The sequence below is a fragment of the Oncorhynchus gorbuscha genome, linkage group LG11, assembly GCF_021184085.1.
Source record: "Oncorhynchus gorbuscha isolate QuinsamMale2020 ecotype Even-year linkage group LG11, OgorEven_v1.0, whole genome shotgun sequence".
Classification (NCBI taxonomy): domain Eukaryota; kingdom Metazoa; phylum Chordata; class Actinopteri; order Salmoniformes; family Salmonidae; genus Oncorhynchus; species Oncorhynchus gorbuscha.
Genome location: NC_060183.1, coordinates 1,832,501 through 1,853,067, shown reverse-complemented (window position 1 = coordinate 1,853,067; position 20,567 = coordinate 1,832,501). Strand labels below are relative to the sequence as shown.

General features: G+C 41.9%; 2 protein-coding genes across 6 annotated transcripts in view; both read right to left on the bottom strand.

The window, feature by feature from the left end:
- b3galnt2 (beta-1,3-N-acetylgalactosaminyltransferase 2) overlaps nt 1–9,225 on the bottom strand; it is a 41,225-nt gene extending 32,000 nt beyond the window's left edge. For 3 of the 5 annotated variants that reach the window (XR_006841170.1, XR_006841171.1, XM_046368400.1), the window contains exons 1-2: nt 8,953–9,224; nt 4,890–5,025 (exon numbers count right to left, since the gene is read on the bottom strand). Coding sequence is in view for 3 of the 5 variants with exons in the window: in XM_046368400.1 (XP_046224356.1) it covers nt 4,890–5,025; nt 8,953–9,055 (239 nt within the window). In the remaining 2 variants the exon portion in view is untranslated. Of the gene's footprint in view, nt 1–4,889; nt 5,026–8,952 lie in introns of all 5 variants that reach the window. The other 2 variants (XM_046368402.1, XM_046368401.1) reach the window with 1 other exon arrangement.
- A 4,003-nt stretch (nt 9,226–13,228) lies between these two features.
- LOC124048032 (guanine nucleotide-binding protein G(I)/G(S)/G(O) subunit gamma-4) overlaps nt 13,229–20,567 on the bottom strand; it is a 54,655-nt gene continuing 47,316 nt past the window's right edge. The window contains exon 3 of the mRNA XM_046368399.1: nt 13,229–17,918. Within this exon, the coding sequence (XP_046224355.1) occupies nt 17,790–17,918 (129 nt within the window). The 3' untranslated portion in view covers nt 13,229–17,789. The remainder of the gene's footprint in view (nt 17,919–20,567) is intronic.

Genomic DNA, 20,567 nt, shown 5'->3' with positions numbered 1-20,567 from the left:
CCATGACACTATACCTGTAACACAACACTATACCTGTAACACAACACTATTACCACCATGACACTATACCTGTAACACAACACTATTACCACCATGACACTATACCTGTAACACAACACTATACCTGTAACACAACACTATACCTGAAACACAACCCTATACCTGTAACACAACACTATTACCACCATGACACTATACCTGAAACACAACACTATACCTGTAACACAACACTATACCTGTAACACAACACTATACCTGTAACACAACACTATACCTGAAACACAACACTATACCTGAAACACAACACTATACCTGTAACACAACACTATACCTGAAACACAACACTATTACCACCATGACACTATACCTGTAACACAACACTATACCTGTAACACAACACTATACCTGTAACACAACACTATACCTGTAACACAACACTATACCTGTAACATAACACTATACCTGAAACACAACACTATACCTGTAACACAACACTATACCTGAAACACAACACTATTACCACCATAACACTATACCTGTAACACAACACTATACCTGAAACACAACACTATACCTGTAACACAACACTATACCTGAAACACAACACTATTACCACCATGACACTATACCTGTAACACAACACTATACCTGTAACACAACACTATACCTGTAACATAACACTATACCTGTAACACAACACTATACCTGAAACACAACACTATTACCACCATAACACTATACCTGAAACACAACACTATACCTAAAACACAACACTATACCTGTAAGACAACACTATTACCACCATGACACTATACCTGAAACACAACACTATTACCACCATGACACTATACCTGTAACACAACACTATACCTGTAACACAACACTATACCTGTAACACAACACTATACCTGAAACACAACACTATTACCACCATGACACTATACCTGAAACACAACACTATACCTAAAACACAACACTATACCTGTAACACAACACTATTACCACCATAACACCATACCTGTAACACAACACCATATAAACAGTCACCCCTCCACTTATTCTAGCAGCTCTGATGAGTTACAGGCTTCCAATTGGTACAGAGCATTCAGAAAGTATTCAGACCCCTTGACCTTTTATCCACACCTTTTCTTCTATGTTACAGCCTCATTCTAAAATTGATTTAAAAAAGTTTTAAAATCTACACATAATACCCCATAATGACATTTTGGGAAATGTATAAAATAAATAACTGAAATATCACATTTACATAAATATTCAGACCCTTAACTCAGTACATTGTTGAAGCACCTTTGGCAGTAATTACAGCCTCGAGTCTTCTTGGGTATGACGCTAAACGCTTGGCACACCTGTATTTGGGGAGTTTCTCCCATTCTTCTCTGCAGATCCTCTCAAGTTCTATCAGGTTGGGTGGGAAGCGTCGCTGCACAGATATTTCCAGGTCTCTCCAGAGATGATCGATCAGGTTCAAGTCCGGGCTCTGGCTGGTTGGATAGGGAGCATCGCAGCACAGCTATTTCCAGGTCTCTCCAGAGATGATCGATCAGGTTCAAGTCCGGGCTCTGGCTGGTTGGATAGGGAGCATCGCAGCACAGCTATTTCCAGGTCTCTCCAGAGATGTTCGATCGGGTTCAAGTCCAGGCTCTGGCTGGGCCACTCAAGGACATTCACAGACTTGTCCTGAAGCCATTCCTGTGTTGTCTTGGCTGTGTGTTTAGGGTCGTTGTCCTGTTGGAAGGTGAATCTTCACCCCAGTCTGAGGTCCTGAGTGCTCTGGAGCAGGTTTTCATCAAGGATCACTCTGTACTTTGCTCCGTTCATCTTTCCCTCAATCCCGACTAGTCTCCCAGTCTCTGCCGCTGAAAAACATCCCCACAGCATGATGCTGCCACCACCATAGGGATTGTGCCAGGGTTCCTCCAGACGTGATGCTTGGCATTCAGGTCAAAGAGTTCAATCTTGGTTTCATCAGACCAGAGAATCTTGTTTCTCATGGCCAGTCTTTAGGTGACTTTTGGCAAACTCCAAGCAGGCTGTCATGTGCCTTTTACTGAGGAGTGGCTTCCGTCTGGCCACTCTACCATAAATGCCTGATTGGTGGAGTGCTGCAGAGATGGTTGTCCTTCTGGAAGGTTCATCCATCTTCACAGAGGAACTCTGGGACGCTGTCAGAGTGACCATCAGCTTCTTGGTCCCGTCCCCCCGGTTGCTCAGTTTGGCTGGGCGGACAGCTCTAGGAAGAGTCTTGGTCGTTCCAAACTTCTTCCATTTCAGAATGATGGAGGCCACTGTGTTCTTGGGGACCTTCAACGCTGGAGAAATGTTTTGGTACCCTTCCCCAGATCGGTGCCTCGACACAATCCTGTCTCTGAGCTCTATGGACAATTCCTTCAACCTCATGGCTTGGTTTTTGCTCTGTCCTGCACTGTCTGTGGGACCTTTTTATATAGACAGGGTTGTGCCTTTCCAAATCATGTCCAATCAATTGAATTTACCACAGATGGACTCCAATCAAGTTGTAGAAACATCTCAAGGATGACCAATGTAAACAGGAGCTCAATTTAGAGTCTCATAGCAAAGGGTCTGAACATTTAAGGTATCCGTTTTTATTATTAATACATTTGCCAAAATGTCAAAAAACGTGTTTTTGCTTTGTCATTATGGGGGTATCGTGATGTCATTATGGGGGTATCGTGATGTCATTATGGGGGTATCGCGATGTCATTATGGGGGTATCGTGATGTCATTATGGGGGTATCGTATCGTGATGTCATTATGGGGGTATCGTGATGTCATTATGGGGGTATCGTGATGTCATTATGGGGGTATCGTGATGTCATTATGGGGGTATCGTGGGGGTATCGTGATGTCATTATGGGGGTATCGTGATGTCATTATGGGGGTATCGTGATGTCATTATGGGGGTATCGTGATGTCATTATGGGGGTATCGTGATGTCATTATGGGGGTATCGTGATGTCATTATGGGGGTATTGTGTGTAGATTGATGAGGGGGAAAAACTATTAATTGAATCCATTTTAGAATAAGGCTGAAACGTAACAAAATGTGGAAAAAGTCAAGGGGTCTGTATATTACACTATATAGGACATAGGGTTACATAGGCCTCTGGTCTAAAGTAGTGCACTATATAGGACATAGGGTTACATAGGCCTCTGGTCTAAAGTAGTGCACTATATAGGACATAGGGTTACATAGGCCTCTGGTCTAAAGTAGTGCACTATATAGGACATAGGGTTACATAGGCCTCTGGTCTAAAGTAGTACTATATAGGACATAGGGTTACATAGGCCTCTGGTCTAAAGTAGTGCACTATATAGGACATAGGGTTACATAGGCCTCTGGTCTAAAGTAGTGCACTATATAGGACATAGGGTTACATAGGCCTCTGGTCTAAAGTAGTGCACTATATAGGACATAGGGTTACATAGGCCTCTGGTCTAAAGTAGTGCACTATATAGGACATAGGGTTACATAGGCCTCTGGTCTAAAGTAGTGCACTATATAGGACATAGGGTTACATAGGCCTTACTAAAGTAGTGCCTCTAGGGTTACATAGGCCTCTGGTCTAAAGTAGTGCACTATATAGGACATAGGGTTACATAGGGCTCTGGTCTAAAGTAGTGACTATAGGGGGTTACATAGGCCTCTGGTCTAAAGTAGTGCACTATATAGGACATAGGGTTACATAGGCCTCTGGTCTAAAGTAGTGCACTATATAGGACATAGGGTTACATAGGCCTCTGGTCTAAAGTAGTGCACTATATAGGACATAGGGTTACATAGGCCTCTGGTCTAAAGTAGTGCACTATATAGGACATAGGGTTACATAGGCCTCTGGTCTAAAGTAGTGCACTATATAGGACATAGGGTTACATAGGCCTCTGGTCTAAAGTAGTGCACTATATAGGACATAGGGTTACATAGGCCTCTGGTCTAAAGTAGTGCACTATATAGGACATAGGGTTACATAGGCCTCTGGTCTAAAGTAGTGCACTATATAGGACATAGGGTTACATAGGCCTCTGGTCTAAAGTAGTGCACTATATAGGACATAGGGTTACATAGGCCTCTGGTCTAAAGTAGTGCACTATATAGGACATAGGGTTACATAGGCCTCTGGTCTAAAGTAGTGCACTATATAGGACATAGGGTTACATAGGCCTCTGGTCTAAAGTAGTGCACTACATAGGACATAGGGTTACATAGGCCTCTGGTCTAAAGTAGTGCACTATATAGGACATAGGGTTACATAGGCCTCTGGTCTAAAGTAGTGCACTATATAGGACATAGGGTTACATAGGCCTCTGGTCTAAAGTAGTGCACTATGTAGGGAATCGGGTGCCATTTCAGACACATCAGTCATTTCCCAAAGCACTTCTCTTCAGTTACCATGGTTACTATGGTTTGCTAAAAGGTCACTCTGTATCACACATGTATAGATAATTATGCCTGTATCCCAAATGGGACCCTGTCCCTTATATTAGTGGACTACTTTTTATCCCCACTCAGACCAATGTATATAAACACACATGTATAGATAATTATGCCTGTATCCCAAATGGGACCCTGTCCCTTATATTAGTGGACTACTTTTTATCCCCACTCAGACCAATGTATATAAACACACATGTATAGATAATTATGCCTGTATCCCAAATGGGACCCTGTCCCTTATATTAGTGGACTACTTTTTATCCCCACTCAGACCAATGTATATAAACACACATGTATAGATAATTATGCCTGTATCCCAAATGGGACCCTGTCCCTTATATTAGTGGACTACTTTTTATCCCCACTCAGACCAATGTATATAAACACACATGTAGGGTACATCTATGGTCCATACCTGCGTTGGTAGTGTGTATGGTCCCGGAGGTATCCCAACCACGTCTCTCTTATAGCCTGTCTGAGATCATAGTGATGTCTGGCAGACAACACCCCCACCAGCACCTCACCACAGGGAGATGCTGCCGAGTCCTCATCTGTTAAGTTTAAATCATCACCATACAGGTAAATGCATGGGAAAGGGAAAGGGGGGGGTTTATGTCAAATGTGAACCATGTACAGACAGTTTAAAACTTCACCTAGTCTACATTATATTCAAACCTGGAAAATAAATTCCTAAAGCAGATGGCTATGAAGTCCTACCACCAGCGGGAGAGGAGAGTTTGAAACTTCACCTAGTCTACATTATATTCAAACCTGGAAAATAAATTCCTAAAGCAGATGGCTATGAAGGCCTACCACCAGCGGGAGAGGAGAGTTTGCCGCTTATGACGAGATTTACATCTCTAACGTCAGTTTACATCTCTAACGGGTCAGTTTACATCTCTAACGGGTCAGTTTACAACTCTAACGGGTCAGTTTACATCTCTAACGGGTCAGTTTACATCTCTAACGGGTCAGTTTACATCTCTAACGGGTCAGTTTACATCTCTAACGGGTCAGTTTACAACTCTAACGGGTCAGTTTACATCTCTAATGGGTCAGTTTACATCTCTAACGGGTCAGTTTACATCTCTAACGGGTCAGTTTACATCTCTAACGGGTCCGTTTACATCTCTAACGGGTCCGTTTACAACTCTAACGGGTCCGTTTACAACTCTAACGGGTCCGTTTACAACTCTAACGGGTCCGTTTGCAACTCTAACGGGTCAGTTTGCATCTCTAACGGGTCCGTTTGCATCTCTAACGGGTCAGTTTACAACTCTAACGGGTCAGTTTACATCTCTAACGGGTCAGTTTACAACTCTAACGGGTCAGTTTACAACTCTAACGGGTCAGTTTACATCTCTAACGGGTCAGTTTGCATCTCTAACGGGTCAGTTTACATCTCTAACGGGTCAGTTTGCATCTCTAACGGGTCAGTTTGCATCTCTAACGGGTCAGTTTACATCTCTAACGGGTCAGTTTGCATCTCTAACGGGTCAGTTTGCATCTCTAACGGGTCAGTTTACATCTCTAACGGGTCAGTTTACAACTCTAACGGGTCAGTTTACATCTCTAACGGGTCAGTTTGCAACTCTAACGGGTCAGTTTACATCTCTAACGGGTCAGTTTGCAACTCTAACGGGTCAGTTTACATCTCTAACGGGTCAGTTTACATCTCTAACGGGTCAGTTTACATCTCTAACGGGTCGATTTACAACTCCAATGGGTCGATTTTCTAAAATGGGGCAAATTGGACTTAAAAGCTGGCACCCCGCCAGCAAGGACACCGAGCTAGTCTCCTGGGGAATGGGGAACCCATTTAGTTTTGTACTGTAGCTTGTGAACCCATTTAGTTTTGTACTGAAGCTTGTGAACCCATTTAGTTTTGTACTGAAGCTTGTGAACCCATTTAGTTTTGTACTGTAGCTTGTGAACCCATTTAGTTTTGTACTGTAGCTTGTGAACCCATTTAGGTCTGTACTGTAGCTTGTGAACCCATTTAGGTCTGTACTGTAGCTTGTGAACACATTTAGGTCTGTACTGAAGCTTGTGAACCCATTTAGTTTTGTACTGTAGCTTGTGAACCCATTTAGTTCTGTACTGTAGCTTGTGAACCCATTTAGGTCTGTACTGTAGCTTGTGAACCCATTTAGGTCTGTACTGTAGCTTGTGAACCAATTTAGGTCTGTACTGTAGCTTGTGAACCCATTTAGTTTTGTACTGTAGCTTGTGAACCCATTTAGGTCTGTACTGTAGCTTGTGAACCCATTTAGTTTTGTACTGTAGCTTGTGAACCCATTTAGGTCTGTACCCATTTAGGTCTGCTTGTGAACCCATTTAGGTCTGTACTGAAGCTTGTGAACCCATTTAGTTTTGTACTGTAGCTTGTGAACCCATTTAGTTCTGTACTGTAGCTTGTGAACCAATTTAGGTCTGTACTGTAGCTTGTGAACCCATTTAGTTTTGTACTGTAGCTTGTGAACCCATTTAGGTCTGTACTGTAGCTTGTGAACCCATTTAGTTTTGTACTGTAGCTTGTGAACCCATTTAGGTCTGTACTGTAGCTTGTGAACCCATTTAGGTCTGTACTGTAGCTTGTGAACCCATTTAGGTCTGTACTGAAGCTTGTGAACCCATTTAGTTTTGTACTGTAGCTTGTGAACCCATTTAGTTCTGTACTGTAGCTTGTGAACCCATTTAGTTTTGTACTGTAGCTTGTGAACCCATTTATGTCTGTACTGTAGCTTGTGAACCAATTTAGGTCTGTACTGTAGCTTGTGAACCCATTTAGTTCTGTACTGTAGCTTGTGAACCCATTTAGTTTTGTACTGAAGCTTGTGAACCCATTTAGTTCTGTACTGTAGCTTGTGAACCCATTTAGTTTTGTACTGAAGCTTGTGAACACATTTAGGTCTGTACTGTAGCTTGTGAACCCATTTAGGTCTGTACTGTAGCTTGTGAGATACTATTTGACTGTATGTGTGATATGTCGGAGGATATGTCTGGATGTCATGCTCAATGTTTTTATGTTGTACAATGTCCTATTTGTTTGTGGAAGGAAATAACAGAAAATATGACCACCCTACCATAAATTACTGTATTCCACACTGCCTGATTTGCATATTAAGTACCTGATTTGCATATTAAGTGCCTGATTTGCATATTAAGTGCCCAATTTGTATAAATCCACATTTTAATGTATCCTTTTTACTTTTATCTGAATATGTGTTCTACATCAGCCCTGAAAACGTCATAACAATATGACCACCCTATCTCGAGAAATTGGACAAAACTTGATTCTGGGCAACTTTTAGCAAAGTACTGAATTGTATTCTTGCCAATAAACCTGTGGCCGATCTCTGCGAAGCTGGAATTCAGCGATCCGACTCATCCCAAAGGGATTCGATCAAATCAAATTTTCTTGGTCACATACAGATGGGGTTGAGGTCAGGGCTCTGTGCAGGCCAGTCAAGTTCTTCCACACAGATCTCAACAAACCATTAAATCAATATTGTTTTGTGATGACACCATCTATCTTTCTAAAAAAAACAGTGAAATGGACACAATTCAATGGATATCAATCAACAAAGAGTTAAGAAAATGTAGGCTATACGAATATGTTGAAGGCTGGCTGATGACTGAACTGCTCTTGTGTCTGTAGGTATACAGACGAGGAGGTAAACAAAGGTGTGTCTATTGGTATGTTATGCTGATCACATGTACCATCCTCCGCCCTCACCTCTTGAAATAATATCCCACAAGCCTCTACATTATGGACAAGGTAAGTGTATGAAAACCATTAGCAAAACAGTTTCACATTCACCACATAAACCAAGGTATGAATACTGTTGTGTGCATGGTTTTGCTAATCATCTGTACAACTACTATTTTCGGAATGCACAGACTTCACCCTCCCTACACCTCTGCTGAATATAAACAGGAAACCTGTTCGATTACCATGCACTGCAAAAATCATTCTGGCTGTGGATACGGAGAACATTAACATCAAACACGGCAGAGGATAAACCCATTGGACTTGAGGTTCTGCTGGGAGTTTACCTCGTATTGCCATTGTTTTAATTCTGCTATGCCACTAAAATCAGAATAAAAACGGAGAACTAAAATATGGTGTTGTGCGTATTATTATTAATAACTATAATAGGCGAGGGGGGGGGGGTAGTTAACCCCAAAAGGTTCTTCGAGGAACCATTAAAAGGGGTTATTTGTAGAACTTGTGTCCCCCCCAGTTTCAACCCCTAAAGGATACTCCAGGAACCTTTTATTTTGTGAGTGTGATTCTGGTCTCATTACTATTTAAAATTGTTATAAAGACGTGGTCTCGAAACCCACGAGACTAAATACAGTATAAACATTTTCAGTATAGTTTTATACTTATAGTCCAACTAAACAATGTATATTCCAATGAGCGGTTTCAACACAGCGAGATAAAAAGTTGACTGAAGGAAACATTACTGTACCGGAATCTTTCTCCAACGAGATGGTCGCTCTGTTTGTCCACAACCAGAAGTGCACCACTACCGCGACAACACACGGAACTAGAAGCAAGGCTCGGCTTCGCATGGACGGATCGCTTGGTGGAGATTCCAACGGTTAACGGGTTGGCTATAAACTGGATCCGGTAGTGGTGTTATATGTGTGTAGCATAAAACGGTATGTGCCTCCTGTACATTTTTTGTGCTAAATGTCTCATGTCTGCCTCCGCTCCTGTTCTGATGATGATGATGATGATGATGATGATGGTCATTCAACCAATGGAAGTGCAGACATCGAACCGCTATGTTCTCTGGGATATGAAGTACTGTAGTCATTACGCCACAGGTCGCTAAAACAAAAAATATTTGTACAACTGGGAGCTGTCCTGTGATCTTATTTTATCATTGAGATTTCAACATACAGTAGTAGGCTATTACTGATCTTTAAGCATTGCTAGTATTGTTACATGTATATACAGTACCAGGCAAACGTTTGGATAGAGCTACTCATTCAAGGGGTTTTCTTTATTTGACTATTTTCTACATTGTAGAATAATAGTGAATACATCAAAACTATGAAATGACACATATGTAAACATGTATTAACCAAAACAAGTGTTAAACAAATAGAAATATATTTTAGATTCTTCAAAGTAGTCACCCTTGGCCTTGATGACAGCTTTGCACATTCTTGGCATTCTCTCAACCAGCTTCACCTGGAATGCTTTCCCAACAGTCTTGAAGGAGTTCCCAAATATTCTGAGCACTTCTTGGCTGCTTTTCCTTCACTCTGCGTTCCATCTCATCCCAAACCATCTAAATTGGGTTGAGGTCGGGTGATTTGAGTAGGCCAGGTCATCTGATGCAGTACTCCATCACTCTCCTTGATCAAATAACCCTTATACCCTTATACCCTTATGAAAAACAAATGATAGTCCCACTAAGCCCAAACCAAAAAGGATGGCGTATTGCTGCAGAATGCTGTGGTAACAATTCTGGTTGTGTGCCTTGAATTCAAAATAAATCACTGACAGTGTCACCAGCAAAGCACCATCACACCTCCTCCTCCATGCTTCACGGTGGGAACCACACATGCAGAGATCATCCGTTCACCTACTCTGCATCTCACAAAGACACGGCGGTTGGAACCAAATATCTCAAATTTGGAAAATGTAAAAAATTGGACTCATCAGACCAAAGGACAGATTTCCACCGGTCTAATGTCCATTGCTCATGTTGTTGGCCCAAGCAAGTCTCTTCTTCTTATTGGTGTCCTTTAGTAGTGGTTTCTTTGCAGCAATTTTACCATGAAGGCCTGATTCACACAGTCTCCTCTGAACAGTTGATGTTGAGATGTGTCTGTTACTTGAACTCTGTGAAGCATTTATTTGGGCTGCAATCTAAGGTGCAGTTAACTCTAATGAACTTATCCTCTGCAGCAGAGATAACTCTGGGTCTTCCTTTCCTGTGGCGGTCCTCATGAGAGCCAGTTTCATCATAGTGCTTGATGGTTTTTGCAACTGCATTTGAAGTAACGTTCAAAGTTCTTGAAATTTTCCGCATTGACTGACCTTCATGTCTTAAAGTAATGATGGACTGACATTTCTCTTTGCTTATTTGAGCTGTTCTTGCCATAATATGGACTTGGTCTTTTACCAAATAGGGCTATCTTCTATATACCACCCCTACCTTGTCACAACACCACTGATTGGCTCAAACGCATTAAGAAGGAAAGACGTTTCACAAATTAACATTGAACAAGGCACACCTGTTAATTGAAATGCATTCCAAGTGATTACCTCATGAAGCTGGTTGAGAGAATGCCATAAGTGTGTAAAGCTGTCATCAAGGCAAAGGGTGGCAACTTTGAAGAATCTTAAATATAAAATATTTTGTTTTGTTTAACACTTCTTTTTTTACCCTCGTAAAACTGACCAACCGATCCTCGACTTCGGCGATGTCATCTATAAAATAGCTTCCATCACTCTACTAAACAAATTGGATGCAGTTTATCACAGTGCTACCATATACTACCCACCACTGCGACCTATACACTGTCGTTGGCTGGCCATCGCTTCATACTCGTTGCCAAACCCACTGGCTCCAGGTCATCTACAAATCTCTGCTAGGTAAAGTCCCCCCTTATCTCAGCTCACTGGTCACCATAGCAGCACCCTCCTGTAGCATGCGCTCCAGCAGGTATATCTCACTGGTCACCCCCAAAGCCAATTCCTCCTTTGGCCGCCTCGCCTTCCAGTTCTCTGCCTCCAATGACTGGAATGAACTGCAAAAATCTCTGAAGCTGGAGATTCTTACCTACCTCACTAGCTTTAAGCACCAGCTGTCAGAGCAGCTCACAGATCACTGCACCTGTACATAGCTCATCTGTAAATAGCCCGTCCAACTACCTCATCCCCATACTGTATTTATTTATTTATCTTGCTCCTTTGCATCCCAGTATCTCTACCTGCTCATTCATCTTCTGCACATCTACCATTCCAGTGTTTAATTGCTATATTGTAATTACTTCGCCACCATGTTTATTCCATGTGTAACTGTGTTGTTTTTGCTCTTTTGCACACCAGTGTTTCTACTTGCACATCCTCACCTGCACATTCACTCCAGTGTTAATTGCTAAATTGTAATGACTTCACCACTATTGGCCTATTTATTGCCATACCTCTTTACTCCATTTGCACACACTGTATATATATTTTTCTATTGTGTTATTGACTATATGTTTGTTTATCCCATGTGTAACTGTTGTTTTTGTCTATTGTGTTATTGACTATACATTTGTTTACTCAATGTGTAACTGTGTTGTTTTTGTCACACTGCTTTGCTTAATCTAGGCCAGGTTGGAGTTGTAAATGAGAACTTGTTCTCAACTAGCCTACCTGGTTAAATAAAGGTGAAATATATATATTTTTGTAAACAATGATTCCCATATGTGTTATTTCATAGTTGTGATGTCTTTACTATTCAACAATGTAGAAAATAGTTTTTTAAAATAAAGAAAAACCCTTGAATGAGTAGGTGTGTCCAGACTTTTGACTGGTACTGTGCATGAATTGAAATAATCAAATATATGATAGAGAAAAGGACCACAGGCCACTTGGGTTGCCATTTCATTTAATTCATGTTGATCCAGCTACGGGGTAAATACAAAGCCTGCAATTAATTTATACATTTTATTTTTAAAATAAGTAATTCCATTGATTTGCACAGCTGCGCGTCTAAAGCAACCAAACCTCTACACAATATGTGCATTAAGTAAAGCACCCATAATCTACACATTGTTGGATCCCAAATGGCACTCGATTCCCTTTATAGTCCTCTGCTTTTGACCAGGGCCCATATGGAATAAGGTGCCGTTTGGAACAAAGACATTAAAATAGGCAATATTTCTCATCATAAGATTCTTCAGTCAGAAATAAATTCGTGCAAAGTTCATGTTTGAGACATGAAATCCATGTATGTGTCCCAAATGGCACCCTATTCCCTTAACAGTGCTCTATTTTGACCAGGACCCATAGGGCATTACATAGGGCTCTGGTCTAAAGTAGTGCACTAATTTGACCAGGACCCAAAGGGCATTACAGAGGGCTCTGGTCTAAAGTAGTGCACTATTTTGACCAGGACCCATAGGGCATTACATAGGGCTCTGGTCTAAAGTAGTGCACTAATTTGACCAGGACCCAAAGGGCATTACAGAGGGCTCTGGTCTAAAGTAGTGCACTATTTTGACCAGGACCCATAGGGCATTACATAGGGCTCTGGTCTAAAGTAGTGCACTATTTGACCAGGACCCAAGGGCATTACAGAGGGCTCTGGTCTAAAGTAGTGCACTATTTTGACCAGGACCCATAGGGCATTACATAGGGCTCTGGTCTAAAGTAGTGCACTATTTTGACCAGGACCCATAGGGCATTACAGAGGGCTCTGGTCTAAAGTAGTGCACTATTTTGACCAGGACCCAAAGGGCATTACAGAGGGCTCTGGTCTAAAGTAGTGCACTATTTTGACCAGGACCCATAGGGCATTACATAGGGCTCTGGTCTAAAGTAGTGCACTATTTTGACCAGGACCCAAAGGGCATTACAGAGGGCTCTGGTCTAAAGTAGTGCACTATTTTGACCAGGACCCAAAGGGCATTACAGAGGGCTCTGGTCTAAAGTAGTGCACTATTTTGACCAGGACCCAGGGTATTACATAGGGCTCTGGTCTAAGGTAGTGCACTATTTTGACCAGGACCCAGGGCATTACATAGGGCTCTGGTCTAAGGTAGTGCACTATTTTGACCAGGACCCAGGGCATTACATAGGGCTCTGGTCTAAGGTAGTGCACTATTGTAGGGAATAGGGTGCCATTTGGGACATAGCCCATGTTTCATGTTCAGATTTGGCACTACCCTTTAACTGAGGTCTGGTGGATTTGAGACCCTGAAGAGTTCACACAAACACAAACTAAAGTCTGAGTTAAGTCCAATATCTGGTTTCAGTGACTGTTCTAGGACAGTTCAAGGAATTGTGTAGCTTGGGTATCAAAGAGTGTCAGGATGGCACAGACAGACTGGTACGCAGGCTAGGAAAGATGCATGACACCTAATGAGGAAACACTAGGCTACTACTGTAAAGTACCAAGAACAACAACAAAAACAAGGTTGCAAAATTCTGGAAACTTTCCAAAAATTCCCAGATTTTCCTGAAATCCTTGTGAAGTCTGTATTTGCTGCTTATTCCCTCCTACTTTTGTACATTTTACAACGGTATTTCTGGAAAAAAACGTGAAAATTTTGAAAAAGTTATTTGAATTTTGCAAGCCTAAACAAAACCATTTTAATTTGATTGTTTACAGAATGTAAAGTGTTTGAAGCAGATGAAACCTTTTTACAGAATGTAAAGTGTTTGAAGCAGATGAAACCTGAACCATAAAAAGGATCATATAACATGTAAACAGACCCTTATTAGTTTTTGTTAAAAAAATACTCAGGAGTATCAATCACACATTTTATAAATGGTTTAAACCTAAGTATCATACAATCTCAATCAGTAGCACTACACACCATGTTGTTGTCATCGTCAGTGCTGTGCCACAGATATATTACAACAATAATAATAATAATAATAAATACAACTAATAATAACAATAATATTTTTTGTATTTGTTTTTGAAAAAAATGTGCTAAATAGGCATCTACCACCACGAACAGGAAACGCTTTGACACATTTTGCTTTTGTAAAACAAAATAAAAGCCTTTGGGTTGACAGTGTCGTAGACAATAGGCCTCCAACATCCACTGATGACTTACACACTGACTGTACACTGCACACTCTGTCTTAGTCCCAAATAGCCCCCTATTCCCTATATAGTGCACTTATTTTGACCAGAGCCCTGGTCTAAAGTAGTGCACTAATATAGGAAATAGGGGGCCATTTCGGATGCACCCTCTAAAATACTTTGAACCCTGTCGGCAAAAGAGGACACTGTCAGACATTTCCGGTAACCTTCCCAAAATTCACAGGTTTTTCCCAGAAATCCCAGTTGGAAAAAATCAGCAGGAAATCTGGAATCCTGGCGAAGTTTCCGTAATTGACCAATCCCAGACCTGGATGGAGCATAGAGAGAAACATGCAGGCCTTGGGTTGGTTGGCTGTAAGGTATAAAGACGTGCCATTCACAACCATTCATTCACTCACTCCGGACACAACAGGCAACAAATAGATAGGAAAAAGAAACAGGCTCAGGAAACAAATGAAGTGGTTTTTATAATAAAACGAAGAAATAAGAAACATAGAAAAGTTATGTCAAAAATAGTAAAGTTCAATATTATCAGATGGCTTTGGGCAAAATGTTTATGTTCTGCAGTTAAAGCAGGATAGACTGGTTTGGCATCAGATTGATGTAGGATCGATTAAAGAGGACCTACTACTGAGCCCTGGGGGACACCAGTAATGAGACATTAAAGAGGACCTAGTACTGAGCCCTGGGGGACACCAGTAGTGAGATATTAGAGGACCTAGTACAGAGCCCTGGGGGACACCAGGTAGTAAGATCCTATATGATGAGGAGTAAGTAAGGGTGAGATGTAATATGTATATAGTATAATAACTGTATACTGTGTAATGCCTTTAAAATGTGTCTTAATTTTTAGTTGCCTGGTTAGAATAACTGATCGTTGGATGTTACACCTGACTGAGTCTAACCATACATAGTGAACAGGGGCTCAGGTGTGTATGAGAGGGGTTGGCCCAGAGTTGACAGCTGTCCATAGTGCACTCTATAGAGAAACAACTATTCCATCTCTTTTACCCATTTCAGACAGAAGACGTGGTATATTACCTGTAAAAAAGAAAAGGTCATGTTTATATGAGCCCCTTATTGACCACTCTCCTGCAGGTACACACATTTAATACATATCAGTGGGTAACTGGCAAACTGGGAGGGGTGGGGAGTTGTTAAACCATGGGGGCTGGTTGCTTTACAAGTTAGGGAGGTGTTAAACAATGGAAGTGTTAATGAATTTACCTACAAAAACAGCAGAGAAGCATTCGCGCAGACAATGCAGGAATCACGACTAGGTGGGTGGGTTTTATACCCTTATACCCCTTTCAGATGTAACAAAACGCAGAGAAGCATTCACGCAGACAATGCAGGAATCACGACTAGGTAGGTGGGTTTTATACCCTTATACTCCTTTCATATGTAACAAAAAGCAGAGAAGCATTCGCACAGACCTGATACCTGCATGTTGGTTACAGGGTCTGTGAAAATGCAGGAATCGCAACTAGGTCTTTAGATGGGTTTTTATTCCTCGTTTTTTCACCCACTACCCCTCTCAGATATACAAAAAGAGCTGGTATAAAAAGCTGTTAAAATAGGGGGATTTGTCTGTAAATGAAAGGAATATGTGGTACACGATATCAACAGAAGGGACTCAAGCACAGGGTTCCTGTAGCCCGAAAACAGAATAAATATGTAGACATGTTCACAACATCCACACTCTTCCGAAACACAATTGTTTAGACTATTGAGTATGTATTCAGAAAATAGTATATTGTAAAATAGAACAGAGTGTTGTTGAGAGAAAGATAATATGGCAAAGGTTATAAACCTGTCTTACTTTAATCAACCTGTCAAATGGCAGGATGTTTAATATGGTAGTTAGATTGGTAGGTGAGGCGGGGGGGGGGGCAGTGGGAACTGACGTGCTTTATGCACACCATGGGTATACACTCAAAGAGCATTTAAGTTTTAAAGACTATGTCAAATAAAAAATACCATCGTTTGTTTGTTTCCTGAGGCATGTAAATAAAATAATCTAGAATAATAAGCAGAAAATACACATTGATAATAAAAACATCTCATCATAAAGCACTAATTAAGGCTGTTCTCTAACAACCAACAAATAAGGTTGCAAAATTATGGAAACTTTCCCCAAATTCGCTGGTTTACCAGAAATCATTGTTGGAGCACTACTGATTTCCTGTTTTCCCCTCATAATTCCAGGAATCATTGTTGGAGCACTACTGATTTCCCCTCATAATTCCAGGAATCATTGTTGGAGCACTACTGATTTCCCCTCATAATTCCAGGAATCATTGTTGGAGCATTACTGATTTCCTGTTTTCCCCTCATAATTCCAGGAATCATTGTTGGAGCATTACTGATTTCCCCTCATAATTCCAGGAATCATTGTTGGAGCACTACTGATTTCCCCTCATAATTCCAGGAATCATTGTTGGAGCATTACTGATTTCCTGTTTTCCCCTCATAATTCCAGGAATCATTATTGGAGCATTACTGATTTCCTGTTTTCCCCTCATAATTCCAGGAATCTTCCAACCAGGATTTCTGGAAAACTTGCACATTTTGAGGACAGCTACCAGACTTTTACAAACCAAAACACTAATAACCAACCTATCAAAGATACAGGAGACGTTAAAGACTCACTCCAGCCTCCCTGGAACCTCATTTATCACATGATTTACTTAACAAAAGGTACATCTCGAAAGGTGCTTCAGGTATTCTCATGACAGTAGGGGGGAGGCTCTCTCTTTTGTCTTCAATTACTGCTCTATTGTTTCCTCAAGCAAGGGGACAAGCTGATAACAGAGTGCAGCATTAGACCATCTTGAATTTTGCAATTGTGTAAAACAAAAACAAAAAAACTACATTTTTCTTTTAAACATTTTTGTTGTTGTACTTTAATGTATTTATATTTGGAATAACGTTTTTCTAAAGGGAAACGTTCTCAAATAACGGGAGTCGGACTTTTACACTCAAATAAACTCACTAGGGTTGCTAGATTTAAAAGGTATCTAATCCACCCAACCCTTCAGCCCCTAGCTGACCAACAACAACAGTGTGTATCTGGCAACCTCTATTCAACAGTAGCCAGTAAGATGTTATGCCAGTTGGTAGTAAAGTTAGTTCACTGTGAAAGGAATTATCACTTCCACTTTACTGTGCCCATATTTTCAATGGGCTTCAAGATTATATCATAACATTTGTGATATGTGTAATTATATTCGTGTTTGTGGATGAATTTACTTCTATCAGATGCCTTTTCATGAAGCTTTTTTTTTAATGAAGAACATTTTCACATGTTTTTTTATTTGCACTTGAAGACCATTAGAAAAAAGAAAAAGAAAAATCTCTAAAAGTTGAAAAACTACAAGGCTGAAAGGGCAGTCACTTCCTGGTTACGTTCACAGCGTGTTGTAGCTTCAGGTACGGTGAAGACAGAAGAGGAGACGCCAGGCGTTATTCCATGCCTGAACCAGGGCCCGGCCTAAGGCTGGTCTGCCCCCTACTGGGCATCAGAGGATGGTGCAGAATAACTTCTTCTCCCGGAAGGGGTTCTCCGAGGCGGGCACGGGCACGATGAGGGGGTCCTCACGTATGTGGGCGTCGCAATACGCCATCAGGTCCGCTGCTGCTTTGGACACCTGGGGGGGGATTATGGTTAGGAATCTGCCATGTTAAAAGACCATAGCTAAAGATATAGCAAGGAACAGGTGATAACCCTAACCTTAACCACACTGATAACCCTAATAACTAACCCTAACCTTAACCACACTGCTAACCCTAACATTAACCACACTGCTAAGCCTAATAACTAACCTTGACCACACTGATAACCCTAATAACTAACCTTAACCACACTGATAATCCTAATAACTAACCTTAACCACACTGATAACCCTAACACCTAACCTTAACCACACTGATAACCCTAATAACTAACCTTAACCACACTGCTAACCCTAACACCTAACCTTAACCACACTGATAACCCTAACACCTAACCTTAACCACACTGCTAACCCTAACACCTAACCTTAACCACACTGATAACCCTAATAACTAACCTTAACCACACTGATAACCCTAATAACTAACCTTTAACCACACTGCTAACCCTAATAACTAACCTTAACCACACTGATAACCCTAACACCTAACCTTAACCACACTGCTAACCCTAATAACTAACATTAACCACACTGCCAACCCTAACGCCAAACCTTAACCACACAGCTAAACCTAACAACTAACCTCAACCACACTGCTAACCCTAATAACTAACCTTAACCACACTGATAACCCTAATAACCCCTAACCACACTGATAACCCTAACAACCTAACCTTAACCACACTGCCAACCCTAACCACTAACCTTAACCTTAACCACACTGCTAACCCTAACAACTAACCTTAACCACACTGCTAACCCTAATAACTAACCTTAACCACACTGCTAACCCTAATAACTAACCACACTGCTAACCCTAACGCCTAACCTTAACCACACTGCTAACCCTAATAACTAACCCTAACCACACTGCTAACCCTAACGCCTAACCTTAACCACACTGCTAACCCTAATAACTAACCCTAACCACACTGCTAACCCTTGCATAACTAACCATCTAACCAAATCACTGCTAACCCTAAAACTAACCCTAAACACAAACTGCTTTGAATCCGGCCTTGGACCTTAACCACTGGACAGGAGGTTAGAGGTTATAGTCCACTGGACAGGAGGTTAGAGGAGGGTTATAGTCCACTGAACAGGAGGTTAGAGGAGGGTTATAGTCCACTGGACAGGAGGTTAGAGGAGGGTTATAGTCCACTGGACAGGAGGTTAGAGGAGGTTATAGTCCACTGGGAGGTTAGAGGTTATAGTCCACTGGACAGGAGGTTAGGGTTATAGTCCACTGGACAGGGTTATAGTCCACTGGACAGGAGGTTAGAGGAGGGTTATAGTCCACTGGACAGGAGGTTAGAGGAGGGTTATAGTCCACTGGACAGGAGGTTAGAGGAGGGTTATAGTCCACTGGACAGGAGGTTAGAGGTTATAGTCCACTGGACAGGAGGTTAGAGGTTATAGTCCACTGGACAGGAGGTTAGAGGGTTATAGTCCACTGGACAGGAGGTTAGAGGAGGGTTATAGTCCACTGGACAGGAGGTTAGAGGAGGGTTATAGTCCACTGGACAGGAGGTTAGAGGAGGGTTATAGTCCACTGACAGGAGGTTAGAGGAGGGTTATAGTCCACTGGACAGGAGGTTAGAGGAGGGTTATAGTCCACTGGACAGGAGGTTAGAGGTTATAGTCCACTGGACAGGAGGTTAGAGGAGGGTTATAGTCCACTGGACAGGAGGTTAGAGGAGGGTTATAGTCCACTGGACAGGAGGTTAGAGGTTATAGTCCACTGGACAGGAGGTTAGAGGAGGGTTATAGTCCACTGGACAGGAGGTTAGAGGTTATAGTCCACTGGACAGGAGGTTAGAGGAGGGTTATAGTCCACTGGACAGGAGGTTAGAGGTTATAGTCCACTGGACAGGAGGTTAGAGGAGGGTTATAGTCCACTGGACAGGAGGTTAGAGGAGGGTTATAGTCCACTGGACAGGAGGTTAGAGGAGGGTTATAGTCCACTGGACAGGAGGTTAGAGGAGGGTTATAGTCCACTGGACAGGAGGTTAGAGGAGGTTATAGTCCACTGGACAGGAGGTTAGAGGTTATAGTCCACTGGACAGGAGGTTAGAGGAGGGTTATAGTCCACTGGACAGGAGGTTAGAGGAGGGTTATAGTCCACTGGACAGGAGGTTAGAGGAGGGTTATAGTCCACTGGACAGGAGGTTAGAGGAGGGTTATAGTCCACTGGACAGGAGGTTAGAGGAGGTTATAGTCCACTGGACAGGAGGTTAGAGGGGTTATAGTCCACTGGACAGGAGGTTAGAGGTTATAGTCCACTGGACAGGAGGTTAGAGGTTATAGTCCACTGGACAGGAGGTTAGAGGAGGGTTATAGTCCACTGGACAGGAGGTTAGAGGAGGGTTATAGTCCACTGGACAGGAGGTTAGAGGAGGGTTATAGTCCACTGGACAGGAGGTTAGAGGAGGGTTATAGTCCACTGGACAGGAGGTTAGAGGTTATAGTCCACTGGACAGGAGGTTAGAGGTTATAGTCCACTGGACAGGAGGTTAGAGGAGGGTTATAGTCCACTGGACAGGAGGTTAGAGGTTATAGTCCACTGGACAGGAGGTTAGAGGAGGGTTATAGTCCACTGGACAGGAGGTTAGAGGTTATAGT